Raw genomic sequence first — 22,361 nt, 5'->3', positions numbered from 1 at the left:
TGCCTTCCCCCACCCCCACCCCTCCAAAACACCATACTCTCTGGATTCAAAACCTTAATTCAACTCTCAGACTTCCCTTTGGAGGCCCAGGGAAGTAAATACAGCTCTTCTAAGTTCATACTTTGCTTCATCCCAAATGTCAACTGCCAATCAGTGTGGGTGTTCTTCCCTAACAGAGCCAAAGTCATGGGCAAGGCGGGGAACCAGAAACTGGGGAGACTGGGACAGAGGGTTAGGAAGGGTGAGCCTGGGCCAGAGAAGCCTGATGACAAAACCAGTATCCCACTGGGGACTATGGCAAGCTGCCAGCCTCCCCAGGACTCAGGAGTCTCTGCCATCACCTCTCTCTTTCCCGTTCACATGTAGAGATAGGACATTTACAAGTGCTTTGTGGAGTTTAAAGAGCACATGAGGTGGGACTTGGCTGGCCTCCTCACCGTCCAGGGTCACTCTGCCTGGTGGGTCTGGGTGGAGCCCAGAGTAGCTATACGGTGCCGGAGTTCAGCAGGTGCTTTAACTGCACCTCAGAGAGCCACATCCATCCCCCGGAATGAGCCTGGCCAATAAAGGCATGAGTTTATGGGCTTCATAAACATTTTACTAGAGAAGTCAAGGCCTCAATTACCCAATGGCTTCTTCCAACTGACAGCTCGCCTATTAGAGCCTTTGTGAAGCCCCCATGCAGAAGTGAAATAGAAGCCAAGTTTGGTTTATACCCCACTGCCCCCTTCCCCCTGCACTGACCCTCTCACCATTCAAGGCTTGCAAATTCTATCTTTACTCACTTTTTCAGAGGCTCTACCACTAATTCAGTGAGCCTTTGCCTGTCCGTGAGAATATGGCTACTCTCTTGGAGGAGATGGCTACCAACCCCCAGTCCTACCGTGCTCTGCCATAACCTCAGCACGTTTTTTTCCCTTAATTTTCTCAGCTGTGCTGTGTGGCATATGGAATCCTAGTTCCCTAACCAGGGATTGAACCCTTGCATTGGAAGCACAGAGTCTTAACCACTGGTTCACCAGGGAAATCCCATAACCTCTCAGCATCTTTTAACTCAATTCCTCTATTTTCCCTCAACAACAGGTAGCAAGCTTTTGCTATTTTCTGAGGACTGTGCCAAGTACTTTACAAACAGGTCTCAATGATTCCCCCCAGTGCAGTGGCTCTAATGACATGAACTATTATCAACCCTATTTTTATTAATATAAGTGAGAAAATAGAGGTTCTGAGAGACTAAGTAACTAACTCAGTGTCACAGAGCTGAGAGTGGTGGTGTTGAGTTTTGTACCCAGTTCTGTCTGATTCCAGAGCCTGTATCATTAACCTCTTCACTGGACTGTTACCTGAAAATGCTCTTAGCAAGTATTCCGCCACCAGGAGCAGAAATCTTGCTGTGTGAGGCCTTCCTGCCATGCAGAGATGCAATCAAACGTGGGCCTTGTCAGCGGTCTCTGAATCCATGTGGCCAGGAGAGGGGGTATCTGGCAGGGGCAAAGCTGGGCTAATGATGACGATACAGAAAAAAGGAGGGGCTCTCTGGTGGGGTAGCAAGAGAGAGGAAACAATGCAGAAGGCAGCTGTAGGTCTGAGGCTTTGCCTTGGGTGTGGACCAATGCTGTCCAACAGGGTTTTCTGTGATGATGGTAGTATTTTATTGGTGTTGTCCCATAAGGTAGCCTGTAGCCACTTGTGGCTGCTGAACACTTGAAAGGCAGTTAGTGAGTCAGAGGAACTGAATTTTTAATTTAATTTTAAGTGACCACATGTGACTAGTGGCTACCATATTGGACAGCACAGGGATGGTTTGATGATAGCTGAGATCTGCTCTAAGTCCCCAGTGGTGTAAGGCTCTGTGGGTTCAAAGTGTTGCCCATTGTCTTCAGGCTCAAGACCCCTGAACGTCACTCATCATCACAAGTGACTGAAGGAGTTAAGGGTATTTCCTTTCAGTGGGCTTCCCCAGTGGCTCAGAAAGTAAAGAATCTGTCTGCAATGTGGGAGGCCCGAGTTCGATCCCTAGGTTGGGAAGATCCCCTGGAGAAGTGAACCAAAACCCACTCCAATATTCTTGCCTGGAGAATCTCATGGACAAAGGAGCCTGGCGCGCTACAGTCCATGGGGTCACAAAGAGTCAGACACAACTGAGCAAATTTCACTCACTGCTCTCAGAAGATGTTTCTCAGGGAGACACCCTGGACCTCAAGTATTTGAAGGTCTGTTATATGAAGAATAGAATTGTGTCTTCTAGAGCAGCAATGTCCAGTGGAAGTATAACAGAAACCACATAGATAATTTTAAATTTTCTAATAGTCACATATATTTTTTAAAAAGTAAAAAAGAAACAGGGAAGTTAATTTTAATAATAAACTTTATTTTACTTAATATATACAAAGTAGTATTATTCCAACACAAAGTCATTACTTTTAAATTTTTTATAACTCTTTGATATTTTCGGATTGTCTTTAAAAATCCAATCGTTTCAACTTTATCAGTATTTAAAATTATTAACTATTATTATCAATTAAAGTTATTATTTTTCCAACTTTTTAATTGTGGTAAAATACAAGTAACATAAAATTTACTGTCTTGACCATTTAAAAAAAATATTTCTTTATTTAGCTGTGCTGGGTCTTAGTTGTGGCATGTGGGATCTAGTTCCCTGACCAGAGATTGAACCCAGGCCCCCTGCATTGGGAGCCAGGAGTCTTAGCCACTGAACCACCGGGGAAGTCCCTGTCTTAACCATTTTTAAGTGTGCAGTTCAGTGGCATTAAGTACCTTCATATTATTATGCAAAGCACCACCACCATCCATCTCTAGAATTCTTTTGCTCTCCCAAATGTGAATCTCTTTTCCTATTAAACAGTAATTCCTTCTACCCCTCTCCCCATCAGCCTGTGGCAACTCCCATTCTACTTTCTATCTCTATGAATTGACTATTCTAGGTACCTCATGTAAAGTGGAATCATGCAGTACTTGTCTTTTTGTGACTGGCTTATTTCACTTAGCATAATGTCCTCAAAATTCATCCATGTTGTGGCATGTGTCAGAATTTCCTTCTCTTTTAAGACTGAGTAATATTCCATTGTGGGCTTCCCCGTTGGCTCAGTGGTAAAGAATCTGCCTGCCAACGCAGGAGACGCGGGTTCTATCCCTGGATCGGGATGATTCCGTGGAGGAGGAAATGGCAACCCACTCCAGTATTCTTGCCTGGAAAGTCCCACGGACAGAGGAGCCTGGCGGGCTACAGCCCACGGGGTGCAAAAGAGTCAGACACGACTTCACGACTAAACAACAACGATATCCCGTTGTATAAACCTATTTCGTTCATCTATTCATCTGTTGATGATCACCTGAACTTCTCTCACATTTTAGCTATTGTAAATAAGGCTGCTTGGAACGTGGATGTACAGATACTTCTTTGAGACCTGTAATTCTTTGGGGGGTAGATACCCATAAGAGGAATTGCTGGATCCCCTGGTTGTTCTATTTTTAAGTTTTTATTTATTTACTTTTGGTTGTGCTGGGTCTTCATTGGCTGTGCTGGGTCTTCGTTGTGGTGGGCAGGCTTCTCGTTGCGGTGGCCCCTCTTGTGGAGCATGGGCTGTAGTCGGGGGGGGGGTGTCAGTATTTTCCACACGCAGGCTCAGTAGGTGTGGCCCAAGGGCTTAGTTGTCCCATGGCATGCGGGATCTTCCCAGACCAGGGATCAAACCCATGGTCCCTACATTGGCAGACAGATCCTTAACCATTGGGCCACCAGGGAAGTCCTCTATTTTTAAGTTTTTGAGGAACCCCTCATACTGTTTTTGCTAGCACCTGTACCAGTTAACATTCCTACCAACCATGCACGATTCCAATTTTTTCCCAGGCTTGCCAACACTTGTTTTTTTCTGTTATTTCTTGTTGTTGCTTTGATCGTAGCCATCCCAATGGGTGTGAGGTGGCATCTCATTGTGGTTTTGATTTGCATTTCTCTAATGCTTAGTGTCTTTTAGTTTGTGCTAAATCTTTGAAATCCAGTGTGTATTTTAAATGTATAGCCCAACTAAATTTGGACTGGTCACATTTCAAGTGCTTAATAGCTAACTCCTCTATTGGAAAATGAAATTCTCAGAGGGAAAGTTGGGGCATTGGGTGGAAGCATATGGGGTTCAGGCATGTCTCTAGAACAAGGAAAAGTGTTAACATCTGAGCTGCTTGAGGGGCAGGAGGGTATTCATGATATCCCTGGTCCTTGGCAGGGATGGATCCAAAGAGAGGGACTGGCCTTGATGACCTTCGGAAGAGTTTGCAGATTGTGGTTGTTCTTCTTGAAGGGCTGTATGGATGGGGGTGCCTCAGACCCCCAGTGCCACCGGCTTCCACAAAGGCTGTGTTTTGAACTCTCCATCCTGGCAAGCCCACTGATCTGTTTGTCATCACACACCAGATAGGAGTCTGGCTGTAGCCGAGGGCTAGAGGCTGGGCCAGGGGGATGCTGCCGGCTTCCTTCCCAGCACTCTGCCCCGACCCTTCCTGCCCCGCAGCATCCCCCTGGAGCCTGTCTAATCAGATCCAGGCCTGACCTCGCCAGAGGTCCTGGACCAGGAGGAAAGCCCCCTCCCCTCCCTGAGCCACTCTAGATCTGGCTCTCAGGAGAACTCCCCTCCCCTTGAGTGATTTATAGGGGTGTCCAGGAGCCATATCCTGCCTGTTTCTGCTCCCTTCCAGGCTGGTGGGTTGCTGGGCTCTCTCTCTGAACCCTCTTTCCCCATGGCCTGGGTGTACCCATAACGGAAACAGGCAGTGGCTGGGAGATTCCTTTGAAGACTGTTTGGGGACAAAAGTACTTTCCTCTTTGCTTCTCCATAGTGACCCCCCCCCCCAAGGAGACCTCTGTCCACCCTGTCACTCTCTCTGGTTCTCACCCTGGAGGGGTGTCCCAACACGACCCCCTTCCATAACCCAGCTTGAAGCAAGGAACCCACAACGGCCCCTACCTGACCAGGAGAATAAAGCATCAGCAGCCACAAGCCACAGTACCACCTTCACATCCACCAGCTACTGCCACCCACACTGGCCTCTGTATAGTGTTTCCAGCCACCACAGTGACCCGCGTCCACCATTATCTACCACACAGTGGCCTCCAGGATGGCTTGCTCAGGGATCAGGGTTTTCGGAGGTCCAGTCCTCAGCCCCTCATCCCCATGGCTGCCCAGGGACCCTTTGCCAGAGAGAGACACGATCAAGGACCGCTTCCCCTAGCTCTGTGGCCAGCTTGTACAAGCCAGTGCAGAACCGACTTGTCAACCCAACACGTCCTACTCTGAGAGATCGGAGATCTAAGTGGCCCCGAGAAACTTTCTCCCCCGACTTCCTAAGGAAGTCAGGAGTGAACTTGGAGTGAGTGGTCAATTCCCAGAGACCCCAGCTCAGCTGAGAATGGACAAAAGAAAGTGAAAGTGTTAGTTGCTCAGTCGTGTTTAACTCATTGCAACCCCATGGACTGTAGCCTGCCAGGCTCCTCTGTCCATGGGATTTCCCAGGCAAGAATACTGAAGTGGGTTGCCATTCCCTTCTCCAGGGGATCTTCCCAACCCAGGGATCAAACTCAGGTCTCCTGCATTGCAGGCAGATTCTTTACCGTCCGAGCCACTGGGAAGCAAAGGCCTGCTTATGAAGGTGGCAGGAATCAGAGATGGTATGCCCTGGAGAGTACCTGTTCACCCTTTCATCTGTGGAGGGGAGGGCAGGTGCTTTTGTTACACTGAAGCACTGGAAACAGGGTTCCCAGAGATGAGTCATTGTGTATACTTTAAGCAACATCACTTTAGAGATTAACTTGTAGCAAAAGCAATAGAATAAAAGATTAAAGAAACAGATCCAGCATGGAGTCAGATTTGCTCTTCCTTATAACCCTCTGACACTGCCTGCCCAGGGTCTCACTGTAGTCCCCCAGGACACTGCAGGGATACACAGGGCTGACCCAAGGGTTGAATAGGGGTGGAGGAAAGGGAGGGAAGAAGGAGCCTCAGATAAAGGGTGCCAGCCCTCCTATCGCACCACCTGGAGCACACCATGCCGCTAACTGGGCTCTGAGGGATGGGATTTAGGAACCGTCTCTGGGGCTCACCGCAACTTGCAGCTCAGTGGTAACTCCCAACCAGTGAGAAAAGGCTAGTCCCACCTGCAGTCCACTCTGGGGTCACCTGTCCTTGGAGAGGGAACAATTTGCTGGAGAACTAAGGGACACCCCAGCGCAGGGCTTAGGGCATAAAACTTCTGATTTGGGGCTGGTAGAGCCACCAACTGGCCTGGGCCTCAGTTTCCCCTTCCTAAAGTAAATGGGTTGGCTTTCGATGAGTGGTTTTCAAACACCTTTCAAAACAAAGCTACCCTTCAAATGAGATGTTTGGCGGAATGACAGTTAGGTGAAGCTGATAAAGAGGTTCATCAAGGTGCTGCTCTGAGGGAGGGGAGATGTGAGGCCCTGGGTGGGGAGGGGCCTTTTGGACTCTTGTACAGTGAAAAGATGAGCAGACCGACTCCTTAACTACCGCCGTTTCCTGCTCCAGCATTCCTCTCCAGTGTGGCATTCAAGCCAGGCTTTGTCATTGTTTAGTTTTAGGGGGAGGAAGAAGCTTAGAGGCCAAAGTTTCTCCATCCCCATTGCCCTGAGGAGAGGCAGTCCCTTCCCTGGTATCTCTCCCCAGGCCAGCTCCTAGCTCTCTGTACTTCCAGGGATCCCAGAATGGGGGCTGGAAACACAAAAGGATTTGGTTCCTTAATGAGGAGGCATCTGTAGTCAGCAGAGCCATTAGTCCCCGCCCCAATCCCCTGGGGGACTGCAGGCTCCTCTCCAGCTGGAGTGGGGGGGAGAGGGGGGTGGCAGGCAGCTCCCCAGCTCCTGAGTGGGTAGGGCCGAGTTGTGGGGGCACAGACAGCTGACCCAGGAGTCTGGGTGCCCTCTCCACTCCCTAGGCCTGCCTCCAGCTCTGCCCTCCTGGAGGCTGAGGCCTGGAAGCAGTAGAGGCATCCCACTGGTGTGTCTGCCCCCTCCCCTAAACCTCTGGGCTGACCTGCAAGCTCTTGGCCAAACACAGCCTTTGGCCTGAGACGGGGTAGGCTGACCTCACCATGCTCCCTGGGGATCATTTCACCAAGCCTGATGGGGACACCAGCTGGGCACTTGCCCCCACCCCCCTCCCCTAGGGACCAAGGTGCCCTTTGTAAGGACTATATCTACCTGGGGACATGTGTGATGGATTACCTACACAGAAGCCACAGAAGCGGAATCATACACCAGCCATAGGAGCTGAGGAATACAAACCCCCATTCACATCCAGCCTCAGACCCTCATGCCACACCACACACACACCCACACAGCCCCGTCCTCCTGCACACACAGCCCTGCACACATGTGCAAGGAGGCACTCACACCCATCAGCCACACTCCCAGGAGGCCCTGAAAGAGGAGGAGGCAAGGCTGGGGATTTTTATGCATGTTTATATTTAATGAACCACATGCAAATGAGACGGAGAACGTGCCACAAAAGAGTCAGCCCCCAGAGACTCTGGGAAGAAGGGCACAAAGGCTTGGCCTCTCTGAGCTGCCCTGGAGTCCTGCACAGGCTGAAGGATTGAGGGGGTCTGACATGGGGTGTGCCCGCCTGCAACCAGGAAGCTGGGAGCAGGAGCTGGGACAAGCTCCAGGGTCCCTGCTGCTGTGGGGGAGGGCTCCTTCTGGGAGGGGACAACTGTCCCCGTTGATGGAGTGTTGGAGGGGAGGGGCTGCCTGCCTGGACAGATGGTGAGCCGCCTTCCCGCACTTGAAGCAAAGTGGATTTTAATGAAATCACAGCCCTGGTGCTGAAGCTGGGAAGCTGCGTGGGAGGGGCCCCTTCCTGCGGCTTTACAGGTTGGGGAGTGGGGATGGCTGGGAATGAGGGTGGGCAGGGACACTTAACCAGCTGAAAATGGAGTGGGGGGAGGGGGGTGGACCACGGCCCCTCTCTTGATCAGCGCTCAAGCAGTTAGTTCAGATCCCCGAAAGGTGGGGAGGCAGCCCCTGAATATTTATGACACATTGAAATGTAGATTGGTGGGTCTGACAGTCTTCTGAGAGGCTTGTCACCTTAGATGGATATACTACCCTCTTGGGGTACATTGAGAAGCTGCAGAGGAACTGGGGATAAAGGGATGATGACGAAGGGCAAAGAAACCCACTGGGCTCTGGTCACCAGGGTCTAATGACCAGTGTCCCTGCTGGGTGACACTGGCCTAGTCACTTACCCTCTCTGGCCTGTTTCCTATTCTGTAAAATGTGCAGCATATTTAGCACCTGCATACTTTAGCCGGGGGAGGGGGCCTTCCCTTGTGGCTCAGCGGTAAAGAATCCATCTGCCAATGCAGGAGACTTGGGTTCAATCCCTGGGTCGGGAATATCCCCTGGAGAAGGAAATGGCAACCGCCTCCAGTATTCTTGCCTGGGAAATCTGTAGCCCTCCAGGCTCCTCTGTCCATGAGGGTCACAAAAAGTTGGACGTGACTTGTGATTGAACAACCACCACCACCACCTAAGGGGGAGTTTATAAACAATAAATCCAAAAGCAGCTGTAAAAGTGGGGAGCAGGCCTTGGGAGCAAGGCCTTCTATGACTGGCCTCTGTGTGTCCACAGTCCACTGTTTCAGTGTTAGAGGTTTATCATTCAAGAATTCGTCCATACCTTTCTCAGTGTCCCAGCCAGGCCTATGCTGTCCCTTTGGGGGAGATGTTCCCACAGGTAGGAGGCAGGGTAAGCACTGATGTGCGACCTGAGGCCCCACGCCCTCTCCCGTCCCCTCTGCTCCTCAGCAGTGTGCCTCACCCATGCACACCTCCTTTTCTTTCTCCAGCCATGTCAGACTTCCACGTGCATCCCCAGGCCACCGTGGGCGAGGAGGGCGGTGTGGCCCGCTTCCAGTGCCAAATCCACGGGCTCCCCAAACCCCTCATCACCTGGGAGAAGAACAGGGTCCCCATTGACACGGACAATGAGAGGTGAGCCCTGGGTGGGCCTGACTAGGAGGCTCATGGTATGACCAGGAGGCAGGCCCAGTCCAGTGTCTGGGCCTTGAAGACGGCCTGCCTGCAGCCTCCAGGGTGGTTATTTCTGCAACTTTGTTGAGACTGAATATCTGTGTGGCTTTTGGGCCCAGATGCAATTCTTGAGTCAATGAGAAGGTCGGCGTGTGGTTGTTTGTTGCTGAGGCTGGAATTGCAGGTGCGTCCACCAGTGAGAGTCCCAGAGTGTGTCTGCGATGATGAAAATGAGGCTGGGACAGTGGCTGGGTGGTGGACTGTGTCCGTGATGCTGAGTGTCCCTGGGCCAGTGGTGCCATGCTGGTGGTTGACCGTGCCCCCCACCACAGGTACACACTGCTGCCCAAGGGGGTCCTGCAGATCACAGGCCTTCGAGCTGAGGACAGCGGCGTCTTCCACTGTGTGGCCTCTAACATCGCCAGTGTCCGGGTCAGCCGCGGGGCCAGGCTCACCGTGACAGGTGCGGGCCTCGCCCTGTCACATTCTTCCCCCCACCATCACATCACCCTCCCTGCAGTGGAGCCCCAGGGCCTGGACAGTCGAGTGTGTACCGAGCACCTTCTGAGCACCTAGCTCTGTGCTCCTCGGGGTGAGGGTTCAGGGACCCCGAGGTCCCTCGCTGGCTCAGTTCTCTCGGAGGAAGCCCACCCTCTGCTTCTAGGTGGTTAGGTGGGGGTGGCTGTCCCACTGCAAGAGGCCCTGACCAGAGAGATGAGTGTGATAACGTCCAGGGACTGCCAGCATCTCCTCTCTCCACCCACCGCTGGAGCTTGTCTCCCACCCACCATGGCCTGGGCTGTGTACGCGGGTACAGGGGGAGTGTGGTGAGGAGGTGGGAAGGGTCCCAGCTACAGTGAAGCAACATGGCATCTTCCTCCCAGGCGCAGGCTCTGGGGCCTACAAGGAGCCTGCGATCCTCGTGGGGCCTGAGAACCTCACCCTGACTGTGCACCAGACCGCCGTGCTGGAGTGTGTCGCCACGGGCAACCCGCGCCCCATTGTGTCCTGGAGCCGCCTGGGTGAGCCCCATCCCGCAGCCCCCGCCTCTCCCAACCCTGGGAGGGCCAGTCTCTTCTCCCAGCTCTGGGGGGATCTTGGAATCCTGTTTATTCTCCGTGGGGGTCTGCTTTCTCGAGTCCTAGGGTAGGGGGTGGTTTCCCTCTCCTTGGCAGGACCAGGGAGGTCTGCCTGCCCACTGCATTCTCCCTCCCCCTGGGTAGATGGCTTAGCTCCCCGGGTTACCTCGTCCAGCCCTCCTCCAGGCCTGTGCCAGCTCCCCTCCTCCATGCTCCGCTCACCCCTGGACTCACCATTGGACCCTCCAGAACCTCTCTGCAGCTCTCAGCACCCCTAGTCGCTTCCCTCTCCGGCTCATTTCTGTCCTCTACACCCTGGCCATCTACCCCAGCGATGCAATCCCAAACCCCTCAAAATCTCAGCCGGTTGTCACACCCTCTCTCTGGGCCCCCGAGTCTCTAGCCTGGTCCCCTAAATCCCCAGCCTAAATCCCCAGGCAGCTGAAGGAGAGAAATGAAAGGGTGCAGATGGGCCCACATTGTCTGAGTGGAGAGGTCACTGGGGGAAGGAAAGTCTGGAGGGGATCGGTGGGGTCGCATTCACAAGGAGACTGCACTACATTGTAGCAGCTGAGTGATGGGGAAGGAGGGGGCAGCAGGCAGGATAATGGAGTAGATTTCACCACTTCAGAGGCTGAATGCAGAGCTGTCTCCTCACATTCTGACTGTGCTAATCTGATCCTGGGTGGGGGGAGAGCCCAGGGCCTGGGAGAGGCTGAAAAGAGTGGCCTCACCATTAGGAGGAGCCCATAAGCCCGGTAAAGACCATCTGGTAGAGCATTTCCCAAAGCGTGATCTGCAAAAGGAAGGAATGGCTTGGTGGTCTAGCAAGTTTGAGAAACAGAGTTAACCAGATGCCTTGGCTGCGGGACTTCTCAGAGCCTTGATATTAATGGCATTGGGACAGTCAAGGAGCAGAATGGATATTCAGTCAAGGAACTTTGCTCAGGAGAGAGAAGTCAGGCTGGGAAATATCTATGTAAGTCCTTACTTTCCTGTTTGAGAAACTAGGGGGAGGGGACTTGAAGGTCCCCAGAGAGGCAGTGACAATGCTAGGATTAGGACCCAGTTCTCTATGGCCGGGCAAGAGTTTCCTGTGCTGCCCCTGCCACCTCCACCATGCCGTGATGCTTGGAGAGAAGAGTCAGAGGCAAAGACGGGCTCCCTGGAGGACTAATGCTGGTCAAGTTGGGACGTTCCTGGACACCTCCTTCCCTGACCCTCCCTTCCTCTTTAGATGGTCGCCCCATTGGGGTGGAGGGCATCCAGGTGCTGGGCACAGGGAACCTCATCATCTCAGACGTAACTGTACAGCACTCAGGCATCTACGTCTGTGCAGCCAACAGGCCCGGCACCCGGGTAAGGAGAACAGCCCAGGGCCGGCTGGTGGTGCAAGGTACGGACTCCCCCCACCCCCAACCCAATGCCGCCCCGCACTGCCCCTCCACCTGCCCCATCCTGCACAAGTCCAGTGCCTTATACTTGCCCACGTTCCTATCCTCACCCTAACCTTGCCCCTGCCCCTCTCCAGGGCCCTAGCCTGGCCAAAGACGGCAGCTCTCTCTCAACACCGCCCCCCCCAGGAGTGTATGTGTTGGGAAGGGAAGGGCATTTTTGGTCATGGGTCCCTCCAAGTGCCATCACCCCCCAGTCATTTCCACCTTGTAATCTCAGCAGGTCTCCCCGACTTGTGCCCTTCCCTTCCCTGGGTCCCCTCCCATCACATGCTGTTCTCATTCACACATGTGGCACTTCCACGCTCACACCTGCACGCACGCTCTCGGTATGTTTGTCATCTCACACTCTCACACCCCAGCTCCCTCCACACACGCAAACACACACACACATACTCCACGCCTGAAGTGTGCTGGCCCTCTGCAGTTGACCAGGTCATTCTGTCCATCCTCCTGCCCTGGGACTCAGCTGTCTCTGTGAACTGGGCTTGGCTGTCCATTCTTGGTGGGGGGTTTTTCTGTGGTTGTTCCCTCCTGGAGAGATGGGAGAGAGTGGAATTAGGAACTTAAATGCCTGTTTGTTTAGCATTCCATGTGCCGTTAATCTGTCCAAATGAAAGTGATGGAGCATTTCATTTCTCGGGTGTTAATGGAAGCTCGAGGCTTGGGATTGGAGGAGAGTGGAACAGAATGTAGGGGTGAGGGGAGCCGGTACCGAGGGCTCATCCATCTCCCCGTCATTACTGCCTTCAAGGTGCAGCCAAACCTATTAGCACATTTATTTATTTAACAATTTCCTGAACAGGGAGCTCAGCTTGATTGCTTTCGGATACAAATGTCAGTCTTTTAAATAGTCATTGAAATGGAGTCCTCTCTTGGGTCTGCCTCTCTGGGGCGGAGGGAGGTGAGGGCTGCCATTTCCTGGAGGCTGGACCAGGGTGGAGGGTGGGCCCCACCTGGAGGATGCTCCCCACCCACCGTGTCACCTGCACGTCTGTGGTCCTGCCCTCTTCCCCTCTCCTTCTTTCACTCAGAGCTGTCCCCTCCGTCTCCACGGCCCCTCATGTTTCTCTGTGCCCCCACCCCAACCCCAGCCCCGGCAGAGTTTGTCCAGCACCCTCAGTCCATCTCCAGGCCAGCTGGGACCACAGCCATGTTCACCTGCCAAGCCCAGGGCGAGCCACCTCCTCACGTGACGTGGTTGAAGAATGGACAGGTCCTGGGGCCCGGAGGCCACGTCAGGCTCAAGAATAACAACAGGCACGTGCGTGGAGTGTTTGCGGGAGGGAGGCCTGGGGAGGAAACGGGAAAGGAGGTCTCAGATGAGTGGTCCAGGCAGGCCGTGCGCCTCCTGCTGGGGAAGAATGCTAAATTGGGGGTCTGGAGACTTGGGTTTGAGTCCCAGGTCTGCCCCTAACTAGCTGAGAGACCTCAGACAAGCCTGTTGTTGTCTTCTGGAGGGGCTCAGTTTCTCCATCTTTCAAATGGGGAGATGTGGCTCACCTCCAAGGAGACTCCGGGAGGAGGAGGGGGTCCGAGGCTCTCCTTCCCCCTGCAGCACCCTGACCATTTCTGGAATCGGCCCAGAAGATGAGGCCATTTACCAGTGTGTGGCCGAGAACAGCGCCGGCTCCTCTCAAGCCAGTGCCAGGCTGACCGTGCTGTGGGCCGAGGGGCTGCCCGGGCCCCCTCTCAACGTGCAGGCGGTCTCTGTGTCGTCCACCGAGGTCCGCGTGTCCTGGACTGAGCCCCTGGTGAACACCAGGGAGATCATCGGTTACGTCCTGCACATCAGGAAGGCTGCCGGTGGGTGGGGCCCTGGAGGGCAAGTCTGCCTCTGCAGCCCCTTCCTCTTACTCCCTGGCTTTCCCCCACTCAGTCCCACGCGTCCTGACCCTCCTGACCCGACACTTTCCCTTCCTCCTCTGGACTGCCCCCGGGCGGCTGCCCTCGTTTCCCCAGTGTGGGCGGGATTGTCTCCTGCCTCTTCACCGCCTGCCCCACCCTGGCCTCCCCAGACCCCCCGGAGCTGGAGTACCAGGAAGCAGTTAGCAAGAGCACCTTCCAGCATCTGGTGAGTGACCTGGAGCCTTCCACTGCCTACAGCTTCTACATCAAAGCCTACACGCCCCGGGGAGCCAGCTCAGCCTCCGCCCCCACCCTGGCCAGCACTCTAGGCGAAGGTGAGGTCTGGGTGTGGAGCACAAAACCCCAGGGTATTAGGTAGAACCCCCGTGCACCATTGTTCAGGTTGTGCACTGCACATAGCGCTTCTCCCTGGGACTGAGAGGAGGCTGCATCTACTAGGAAGAAGGGGTGTACTTTTCTGTTGATAATTCACGCAAAGGTGCTGTTTGAGCAAGTAGAGGCCCTGGGCTAGAGCCAGAGAGTAGCCGGGCTCTTGGGGGCAGTGGGGTCTGGGGTACAGGTGGCAGGTGGAAGGGTGGAGCTTTGATCATCACCAGGTCCTCACATCTCAGCCTCCTCCTCCGCCCACAGCCCCCGCCCCACCACCACTGTCAGTACGGGTGCTGGGCAGCTCCACCCTGCAGCTGCTGTGGGAGCCCTGGCCCCGACTGGCCCAGCATGAAGGTGGCTTCAAGCTGTTTTACCGCCCAGCAAGCAAGGCCTCCTTCACTGGCCCCATCCTGCTGCCCGGAACTGTCTCCTCCTACAACCTCAGCCAGCTCGGTGAGGCGGACATGGCCGGGGCTTGGGGAGCTGGGCAGGGGTGCGGTGCCTGGTGCCTGCAGGCGGTTCCCAGAGGTCTTCTCCAGTTCACTCTGGGGACACCGTTGCCTGGGGCGGTCCCTCAGCAACCTGCCCTTCCCCCAGACCCCACTGCAGTGTACGAGGTGAAGCTGCTCGCCTACAACCAGCACTGCGACGGCAATGCCACAGTCCGCTTCGTGTCTCTGAGGGGAGCATCTGAGAGGACAGGTGAGGGGGTGGCAGTGGGGTCTGGCCAAAGACTGGCCTTCAGGAAGGGAGGCCAGAAGCTGAGTTGGGAGGCGGGGGGAGCAGGCACCCAGGGAAAGCAGCAGGGTCAAACAGTACACGAAGAGCTGGAGAACATAGGCTTAGACCTGAGCTTGATGCTTGGCTGTGTGACCTTGGGTAAGTTACTTAACCTCTCTGAGCCCCCATTTTCTCCTTCATAAAACAGAGATAGTAATACCTTTATAGAACTGTATGGAGGATGAAATGGTCCGTGTAAAGTGTTGTTCCTAGTATTTGGCACCAAGTTAGTGTTCAATCATTGGTAAAAAGAACCAGAAAGTTTGGGCTGGGATCCCATAGACAAGGGCAAACGCCATGTGGACTAGGGGGTAGGAGCAGCTGCGGGAGAAATAACTCACAAAGGCTGGGTGTCTGGGAGCCACAGCCCCCAACCTGCCCCGGCTTCTACCCCCCAGCCCTGAGCCCACCATGTGACTGTCGGAAGGAGGTGGCCACCAACCAGACGTCCACCACGGGCATTGTCATCGGCATCCACATCGGGGTCACCTGCATCATCTTCTGTGTCCTCTTCCTCTTATTTGGCCAAAGGGGCAGGTGGGGACTGGGCCGGCGTGGGGTGGGCAGGCGTGGAGCAGGAGAGCCACACGGGAGGGGCAGCTTGGGGCCCACTGTCTCCATCCCTGTGTTCTTGCCGCTCCCACATCCCTCCTCCTAACTCTTGGCTCATCCCCTAGGGTCCTCTTGTGCAAGGGTGTGGAAAACCAGCTCTCCCCTCCTCAGGGCCCCCGGAGCCAGAGGGACCCTGGCATCCTGGCACTGAATGGGGCGGGACGGGCAGAGCGGGGCCAGCTGGGCCGAGACGGGAAACGTGTGGACATAAAGGAACTGGAGCAGCTATTCCCCCGAGCAGGGCCTGTGCAGCCTCACCCCAGACCCACGGTGAGTGCCCCTGCCTGGGCCAGCCCCCTCCTTTAGGCTCCACCCTCCTTACCTTGGCCATAGGCCTTGGTCACCAGCCTCTGCTAATCTACAAGACCAGCCTGATGACCGGAGCGTCTCTCTGTGCCCCCAAGTCAGGCAGGGAGGCCTGGAGACTTAACCCCTGAGTGGAATGGGTTCCAGCGCCTGACCCTCTGACTCGGGGCTCGTGAGCCTCTGGCCCCCCTTGCTGAGGCCTGTGTGACCTGCCCTTTCCCCAGCAGGACCCTGAGGCCCCTGCCCTGTGTGAGGAGACCCAGCTCTCCATGCTGCCGCTGCAGGGGTTCAGCCTCCTGGAGGAGATGCCGTTGGAGGCCAAGGCCCCCGCTGCCCTGCCACCCCAGGATGTAGGCCCTGGCCTCCCGAGTGAAGGACCGGCTACCCAGCCAGCTCCCTTGGGACCATAGCCAGTGTCCGGCAGGCTCTGCAGGGAGCAACCCCCCATTCTCAGGTCAAAGGCAAGATTTCTCCTGTCATGTGGGATTCACGTAGGGGCTTCCCAGGCGCTTCTGTCCTGACTGATCCTCCGATTCTCAAGACCTACAGTAGCCTCAGCAAAAACCCCTCCAAGGACCCAGAGGGGTTCCTGCAGGAGCCCCTGCCTTGGGCCAAGGCCCCCCTTCAGCTCTGCTTGTACCCACATGACTTGGAACTGAACTAATGTTTTCCTTTAAAAAAAAAAAACTTAAAAAAAAAAAGAGCGAAAGAGAAGAGAGAAGAAGGTGAATTAGACTCCAAAAATATGCCCCTGCTGTGGCTGGGCGCCTGACACTGTCACCCTCCACGACCTTGTTTTCTCAGGATGGAGTTTTGCTGTTTTGGCTTTTAGCACCTACCTCAGCCGGAATGAATGTCCTCGGGGGAGTGGGGCCGTGGCCTCAGCCCCCTGCCCCACAGAACCCCGAATGCACTCCTACCTCAAGCCCCTTTTAGGGGCACCCTTCTCCCTCCCCACATTATTGCCCAGAGTTTTTTTTTAAAAAAAGGACTTCCCCATTTCCAGGTGTGAAAGAAAACATCTACCTCGAAGTTCGCTGGCTCTCCGGCCTGTGTTGTATCACTGGACTGTCCCTCCTGGCTCCTCACCAAGGGTGGGCCTCTTGGGGCCTGCAGAAATAAAGATGGAGTTGGTCAAAGAAAATGTGAAAAAAAAAAGCCAAAAATAAGAGGAACATTTGTTTCTGGGAGTGTGAATCGTTGCTCCAGACTAGCTGCTTCTCAGCACGCTGCTGGTGCTCCGTCTTGTCGGCCTGTCCACTCCCATTTTGACCCTCTCAGCCAACTCATCCTTGACTGGGACCCCAAGGACCCTCTCTGTATCTGGGCCTTGGGAGGATGGGTCGTCACCCCGAAGCCCGCCTGCCCCCGTCCTGCCCACAGAGCCGCTGGAGCAGACTGGCCCCTGGAACGTACTGTGCGTGCTGGTTGTGTGCACGTTGAGGGGGGTCCCCAGCCCTCTGTCCCCTGGGACGCTGCCAGCTTGACCCGCCCCCCGGGCAGTGGAACCACCACTGTCAGCAGAAACGGCCGGAAACTATTTTTATACGAGGTGTGTTTAAGGATTTATGTTCTTGTGATTTCTTGTTTCTCTTTGCTGTTGTGTTCTTCGAAAGACTTAGTTAAAGATGAAGAAAAAAGGAAAAGGAGACAAATATGTATTTTTGGTTACACTCAAACATTTTTTTAAATAGCAGAAAGAAAACTTTTGTTTTAAAGAAAAAAATAAACTGTATTTCTTAAGTATGAGATTAGACCATAAATCCCCGACTCCCAACCCTCTAGGGGCTCCCCACCCCAAACTTTAGTGAATTAGCTGAAGGAGGTACGCTTGGTGGTGTTTTCCTGAAAAACTGAAGTCTCATCCATGTGGATTTGGGGAAGGGCATTGTCCCTTCTCCCCGGTGCTGGGCCTGAGCCCAGGGTGCCTCAGACCTCCTGGGCAGTGCCCCTTGGTCCCTGCAGCGTCGTCTCCTCACCCCCTTCCTCCTGGAGCCCCCTCTCCCTAGGGAAGGGTGGGCATGCGGGAGAGCGGGTGGGGCCACCTGGCCCGTCTTGGGTTTGTCACACTCATTTTGACTGAATAAAAGTCCTGTTGCCAAAGTAAATCTGGCGTGTTTGGGTGCCTGTGTCAGGTCCTAGGGGAGGGGTGGGAGTGCTGGGTGACGGGCCGATCCAGGTGGACCCTGGCAGGGTCAGAGCCCAGGGTGCTAACAGCAGACTCCTGGGTGCTACTTATAGGAGCTCTGCACGCTGGGTCTTCTCCTAGGGTGGGGAGGTCATGTAGGTCCTCACAGCCTCCCTGGAGGGGGGAGGAGGTTTGATGTTCTCGTTACCATCATCTCCTCTCACAGATGATGAAACTGAGAAAGGATGAGAAATGAAGGAAACCTTTTATATCCCACACGGCCAATCTCGGCAGGGTCGGCCGAGATCAGTTTGCCTCCGGGCCAGGTGGCCTGGTCCCAGAGTTTGCATTCTGACCACGGCTCGTGCCTCCCTAGCTGGCAGGAAGGGATCCTAGACCAGTCCTTCCACCAAATAGTGACAGACCACCAGTACGGAGCCAGCGGCTGGGCGGGGCTATGTGCTTTTAAAAATAATTAGTTAATTAATTTGGCTGCCCCAGGTCTTGGTTGCAGCATGTGAAATCTTCAGTCTTTGTTGTGGCCTGCGACATCTTTAGTTGTGGCATGTGGGATCTAGTTCCCTGACCAGGGATCGAACCCAGGCCCCCTGCACTGGGAGCTCATGAGTCTTAGCCCCTGGACCACCAGAGAAGGCCCAGCTATGTGCTTTTTTTTGCCTTGTCTATGAGGAAGGACTGTCATCCTTCACATCCTAAAGTTGAGGAGACTGGGGCTCTAACTGGTTGAGTCTTCTCAGGACGCACAGCCAAACCCTTGGCCAGGCCTCTCCGTTCCTCCCTGTGCTCTCTTCAGTCCAGACTCCTGAAGCTGCTGAGTCTGAGAATAGGCCAAGAGAGACTGGGCTTAAAAATGTCGTGCTGACAAATATCTAGAGGTCTCAGGACTTCCTTGGAGGTCCAGTGGTTAAGATGCTGCCCTTCCAATGCAGGGGGTACAGGTTTGATCCCTGGTCCCTGGATCCCACGCGCCGCACAGCAAGGCCAAAAAATTAAAAAAGAAGATCTGGATGTCTCAGTGGGCCTCAAGCTTAGTAAGAGGCAATGGTGTAATGCAACTGCTTAGACTGTCAATGTTCCCTCTGTTGCTGAAATGGAAAGCCAGGGCTCACCCCTGGGAGACTCTGCAAGTCTGGAGGGCTGGGTTCTACACCCAGAGGCATCTTTTGAGAGGAACAAACAAGGACAGTGATTGGCAAGCTGAGTTCTCCAGCTGTGGCTAGAGGGTCTGGGGGAGCCTCCTTGCTCACTCACACCTAGAGCAGCTTGACTTTTGTTTGTTTTCTAAGTTGAACTCTGCATGAGATTTCATTAGAAAACAGGGTACTTCTTCTAAAAGAAACATCTGAAAGCCCTTGGCCTGGCACTTCTGGAAGAGGGCTGCAGGGGTGCTTGGGGCCAAGGTCAGGCCACAGACAGTGATGGTGCCGTGGATGCGGAGCTGAGGGAGAGAAGCCCGAGGCCACCATGGTACCGTCATGGGTCTTGAGGAGAAGTGGTTGACTTGTCTTGATTTTCCCAGAGGAAAGAACTAAGCCCAAAATGTAGAAATAATACCTTGCCTTTCTTTATACAGAACTCCACAAACACAGAAATTCTTCATCAACTTCAGCCTTTCAAGGACCACCTGGGCAGGTGATGGGTGGTGATATGGAGGAGCAGACGTGAAGGGAGAGGGGAGCAGACCACGTAGCCTCCAGTGCTCCTGTCCCTCCAAGGGTCCAAGATGCTAGTACTTGCCCCAGGGAGGGGCCCAGAAACCTTGAAAAACCACCTAATATGACTCATGTAGATGTATGCAAATTGCATGCAAATCACATGCAAATAAAGGAAGGGTCTGTTCTAACAAGACCTTGAGCTGAGGTAAAGGGAGAAGCAGGGTTCCAATTAGGAAGTTTAGCAGAAATTGCTCTCAGCTGAGTGGCCCAGCTGGAATCTAGGTCCTGAGATCTCAAATGGCCTCTGGCTGAATACCTCCACACACACACACACACACACACACGTGTTTGAGCAGAAATCAGCAGTAGCCAGGGCTTAAGTTTGCTCTAGTTACCTAATGCTCTGTAACAAACCACCCCACATGTTAGAGGTTTACCCTAATATTTCTTTTGCTCACACATCTGCAGTTTGGGCCGGGCCCCAGAACGGAGAGCTGTCTCTGCTCCACGCCGCATCAGCTGTGGCAGCCTGAAGCCCCAGGGCTGGAATCATTTGAAGGCTTGCTCGCGTCTGGTGGCTGATGCTGGCTGTCAGCCTCAGCGCCTACATGTGGCCTCTCCATGTGCCTGGGCTGCCTCACAGCCTGGTGGCTGGGATCCAGGGATTAGCGTCCTGAGAGCCAGAGCCAGGCGGAAACTGCTAGGAAATTTAGAACCTAGCCCTGGACATCCCGCAGCATCAGTGCCATGTTCTATTCCTGAGAAGCAGGTCACTAAGGCCGTTGTAGTCCAGGGAGGGGAGTTAGACTCCACCTTTGGATGGGATTGGAGTCAGAAATGTCGTGGGCCTCTTTGACCACAGGACCACACTGGAGGGGTGGGTGGAGAACAAGTGTGAGCTGGGAGGCTGGGCAGCAGGAAGGCTCCTCCCGGAGGCTCTGGGGTATGATGGGAGGGGCTGGAGGAAGATAAACAGTGCTCCCGACTCCCAGCCAAGCCATGTTTGTAGGTCTCATCCCTATGATTAGTGAAGATCGGTCTTAAAGGGCCAGTCCTGAGGTCACAGGAAGAGAGGCCCAGGTCGCTATGAACACCTAGCAAGGGCCTTCTCCACGGCCAGCTCCCTCAGTGCAGCGAGGGCTGAGGGGCTAGGGAGAGCTGGTGCCGGCCTGAGATCCCCAACCCCCAGGGATGGTGGTCCCCAGAATGACCCCAGAATGACAGAGCAGGGAGGGACCACTGACCCTTTCATGAGACAGACAACGGAGAGCCAGGAGGAGCGGGAATCGCTCAAGTTCACAGAGGAGTTAGAGGCAGGGTCAGGGCTGGAGGCCAGCAGAGTCACACCCCACCTGGAGCCCTTTGCACTAAACCTAGCCAGGCTACAGTTGATGGGGAGCCTGGGTCCTGGGAGAGAATGGGGGTTGGGGATGTGTGAACATGGACCTGGGGGCAGGCAGTGAGGAGAGTAGTCCTCCTGCTCAGCACAGGTGTGGGGCAGCAGGGGTCGGGAGAAGCTGGGCTGGCAGCAGGAATGGGGGAGTGGGAGCAACCAACGATGAGGGACCTGTCCTGAATTGAGTTCAGGCTAGAGTCAGGGAGTGGGCCATCTAGACCCATGCCCTCCCACAAAGAACTATTACGGGGGTTGGTTTGTATATTCTGGTTGCATCCGATGAATTCATATTAGCGAAGAGTTCTGTTTAAGTGTTCAGATGATCTCATTGTTACAGGCAGAGAAAGTGGGCAGAACAAAGTGAGTGAGGGTGAGTGAGATAAAGAAGAAAGGACCTCTGCATCTGGCATTGCCTCAGTGGAACCAGGGAGCCTCTGGACGAAGCATCCCGGCCTGCAGTGTCTCAGCTCCAGGGAGAAAGGCTGTGACTGGAGGGGTTTGCTGCCCCCCGGTGGAGATGGCGAGGATTACAGCTACAGGAAAGAAGGCCTGTCAACCTTCACTCGATGGAAGCTAGCAGCTAAGCTCAGCGCCACACGGGAGAGACAGACCTAGCGCTCAGTGAGCAGACAGTATGGGCTTGAATTAAAATAACTTCAGCTTATCCAGGTACTGGCCTGGATGGGCACTGGCAAGCTGGGAAAGCAGAAGAAAACATGATTTATTGCAGGCCAGAATTAAGGAAGACTTCAAAGATGAGTGGAGAAGAGGGAAAGGCTACCCCAGGCTGAAGGCAACCAACACGGTAAGATCATGGAGCAGCCAGGAGGCTGTCATTTGCTTCAGGGGACCTGGCACTTAATAGATGCTCAATAAATGTACGAATGAATGACTACCAGATCTCCAGAGCATATGTTTTTACATGGTTGATGTGTTTGAGGAAAACTTTATGTGGCTTTCCAGGTGGGAAGGGAACTAGTGAGGAAGCCATATAGCCTGGAGCTTCCTCGGGGAATGGAAAGGGGCTCTATGGAGTCCTTGGTGCTCCGCTGATAAGGACGAGTTCTCTGTTATTACTTCTTGTGGCATTTCTAGAACACCTCCTGGGAGTCTTCTCACATCCTTGCAGCAAGCAGAGCTGGACTTACTGTCATCCTCCCATTTACCAGATAGGGAAATCGAGGCCCAGAGAAGTGAGGTGGTGGAACTGGGGCCTGAACCTGGGCCTCCTTGTGTTAAGCCCATGCCCGTTGCTGATTGTTATCTGTAGACTGCTGGGAGCAGGCTTGAAGGGAGACATGGTCTAAATTGACTGAAATGAAGATTTTCTTTTTGAATGTTGAGGAGAGGTGCAGGGGTGTGAGGCCCTGAAGAGGAGGGTTGAGGTGGGCATGTCGGCTAATGCAAGTTGAGTGAGGAACCTCCAGAGCTCCCTGCTGACCCCGGAGCAGTCCAGGGCCTTTAGCCTGGCATTCAAGCCTCCCTCACAAGAGGCAGTGTCACCCAGGGGTTAAGAGCATGGGCTCAAGTGTATAATCCCCACTCAGCCACTGCCTGGCTGTGACCCAGTGGGCATCCCTTAAGCTCTGGTGCCATCGGTTCCTCTTCCATAAACTATGGAGAAGCACAGC

At 54.1% G+C, this 22,361-nt stretch overlaps 1 protein-coding gene across 6 annotated transcripts in view; it reads left to right on the top strand.

The window, feature by feature from the left end:
- The window catches only part of IGDCC3 (immunoglobulin superfamily DCC subclass member 3), a 42,556-nt gene extending 24,918 nt beyond the window's left edge, over positions 1–17,638 (top strand). For 2 of the 6 annotated variants that reach the window (XM_081513770.1, XM_081513771.1), the window contains exons 3-14: positions 8,878–9,022; positions 9,394–9,524; positions 9,946–10,083; positions 11,378–11,536; positions 12,689–12,854; positions 13,153–13,400; positions 13,613–13,777; positions 14,094–14,285; positions 14,430–14,534; positions 15,011–15,149; positions 15,290–15,494; positions 15,755–17,638. In XM_081513770.1, the coding sequence (XP_081369896.1) occupies positions 8,878–9,022; positions 9,394–9,524; positions 9,946–10,083; positions 11,378–11,536; positions 12,689–12,854; positions 13,153–13,400; positions 13,613–13,777; positions 14,094–14,285; positions 14,430–14,534; positions 15,011–15,149; positions 15,290–15,494; positions 15,755–15,940 (1,979 nt within the window). In that variant the 3' untranslated portion in view covers positions 15,941–17,638. The remainder of the gene's footprint in view (positions 1–8,877; positions 9,023–9,393; positions 9,525–9,945; positions 10,084–11,377; positions 11,537–12,688; positions 12,855–13,152; positions 13,401–13,612; positions 13,778–14,093; positions 14,286–14,429; positions 14,535–15,010; positions 15,150–15,289; positions 15,495–15,754) is intronic. The other 4 variants (XR_014060507.1, XM_081513772.1, XM_081513774.1 and 1 more) reach the window with 4 other exon arrangements.
- The last annotated feature ends 4,723 nt before the right edge of the window (positions 17,639–22,361 follow it).

This window comes from Giraffa tippelskirchi, chromosome 7, assembly GCF_054371585.1.
Source record: "Giraffa tippelskirchi isolate mGirTip1 chromosome 7, T2T-mGirTip1v1.2.pri, whole genome shotgun sequence".
Classification (NCBI taxonomy): domain Eukaryota; kingdom Metazoa; phylum Chordata; class Mammalia; order Artiodactyla; family Giraffidae; genus Giraffa; species Giraffa tippelskirchi.
Note: the sequence above shows the minus strand (reverse complement) of the source record. Positions and strands in the feature narration are given on the sequence as shown.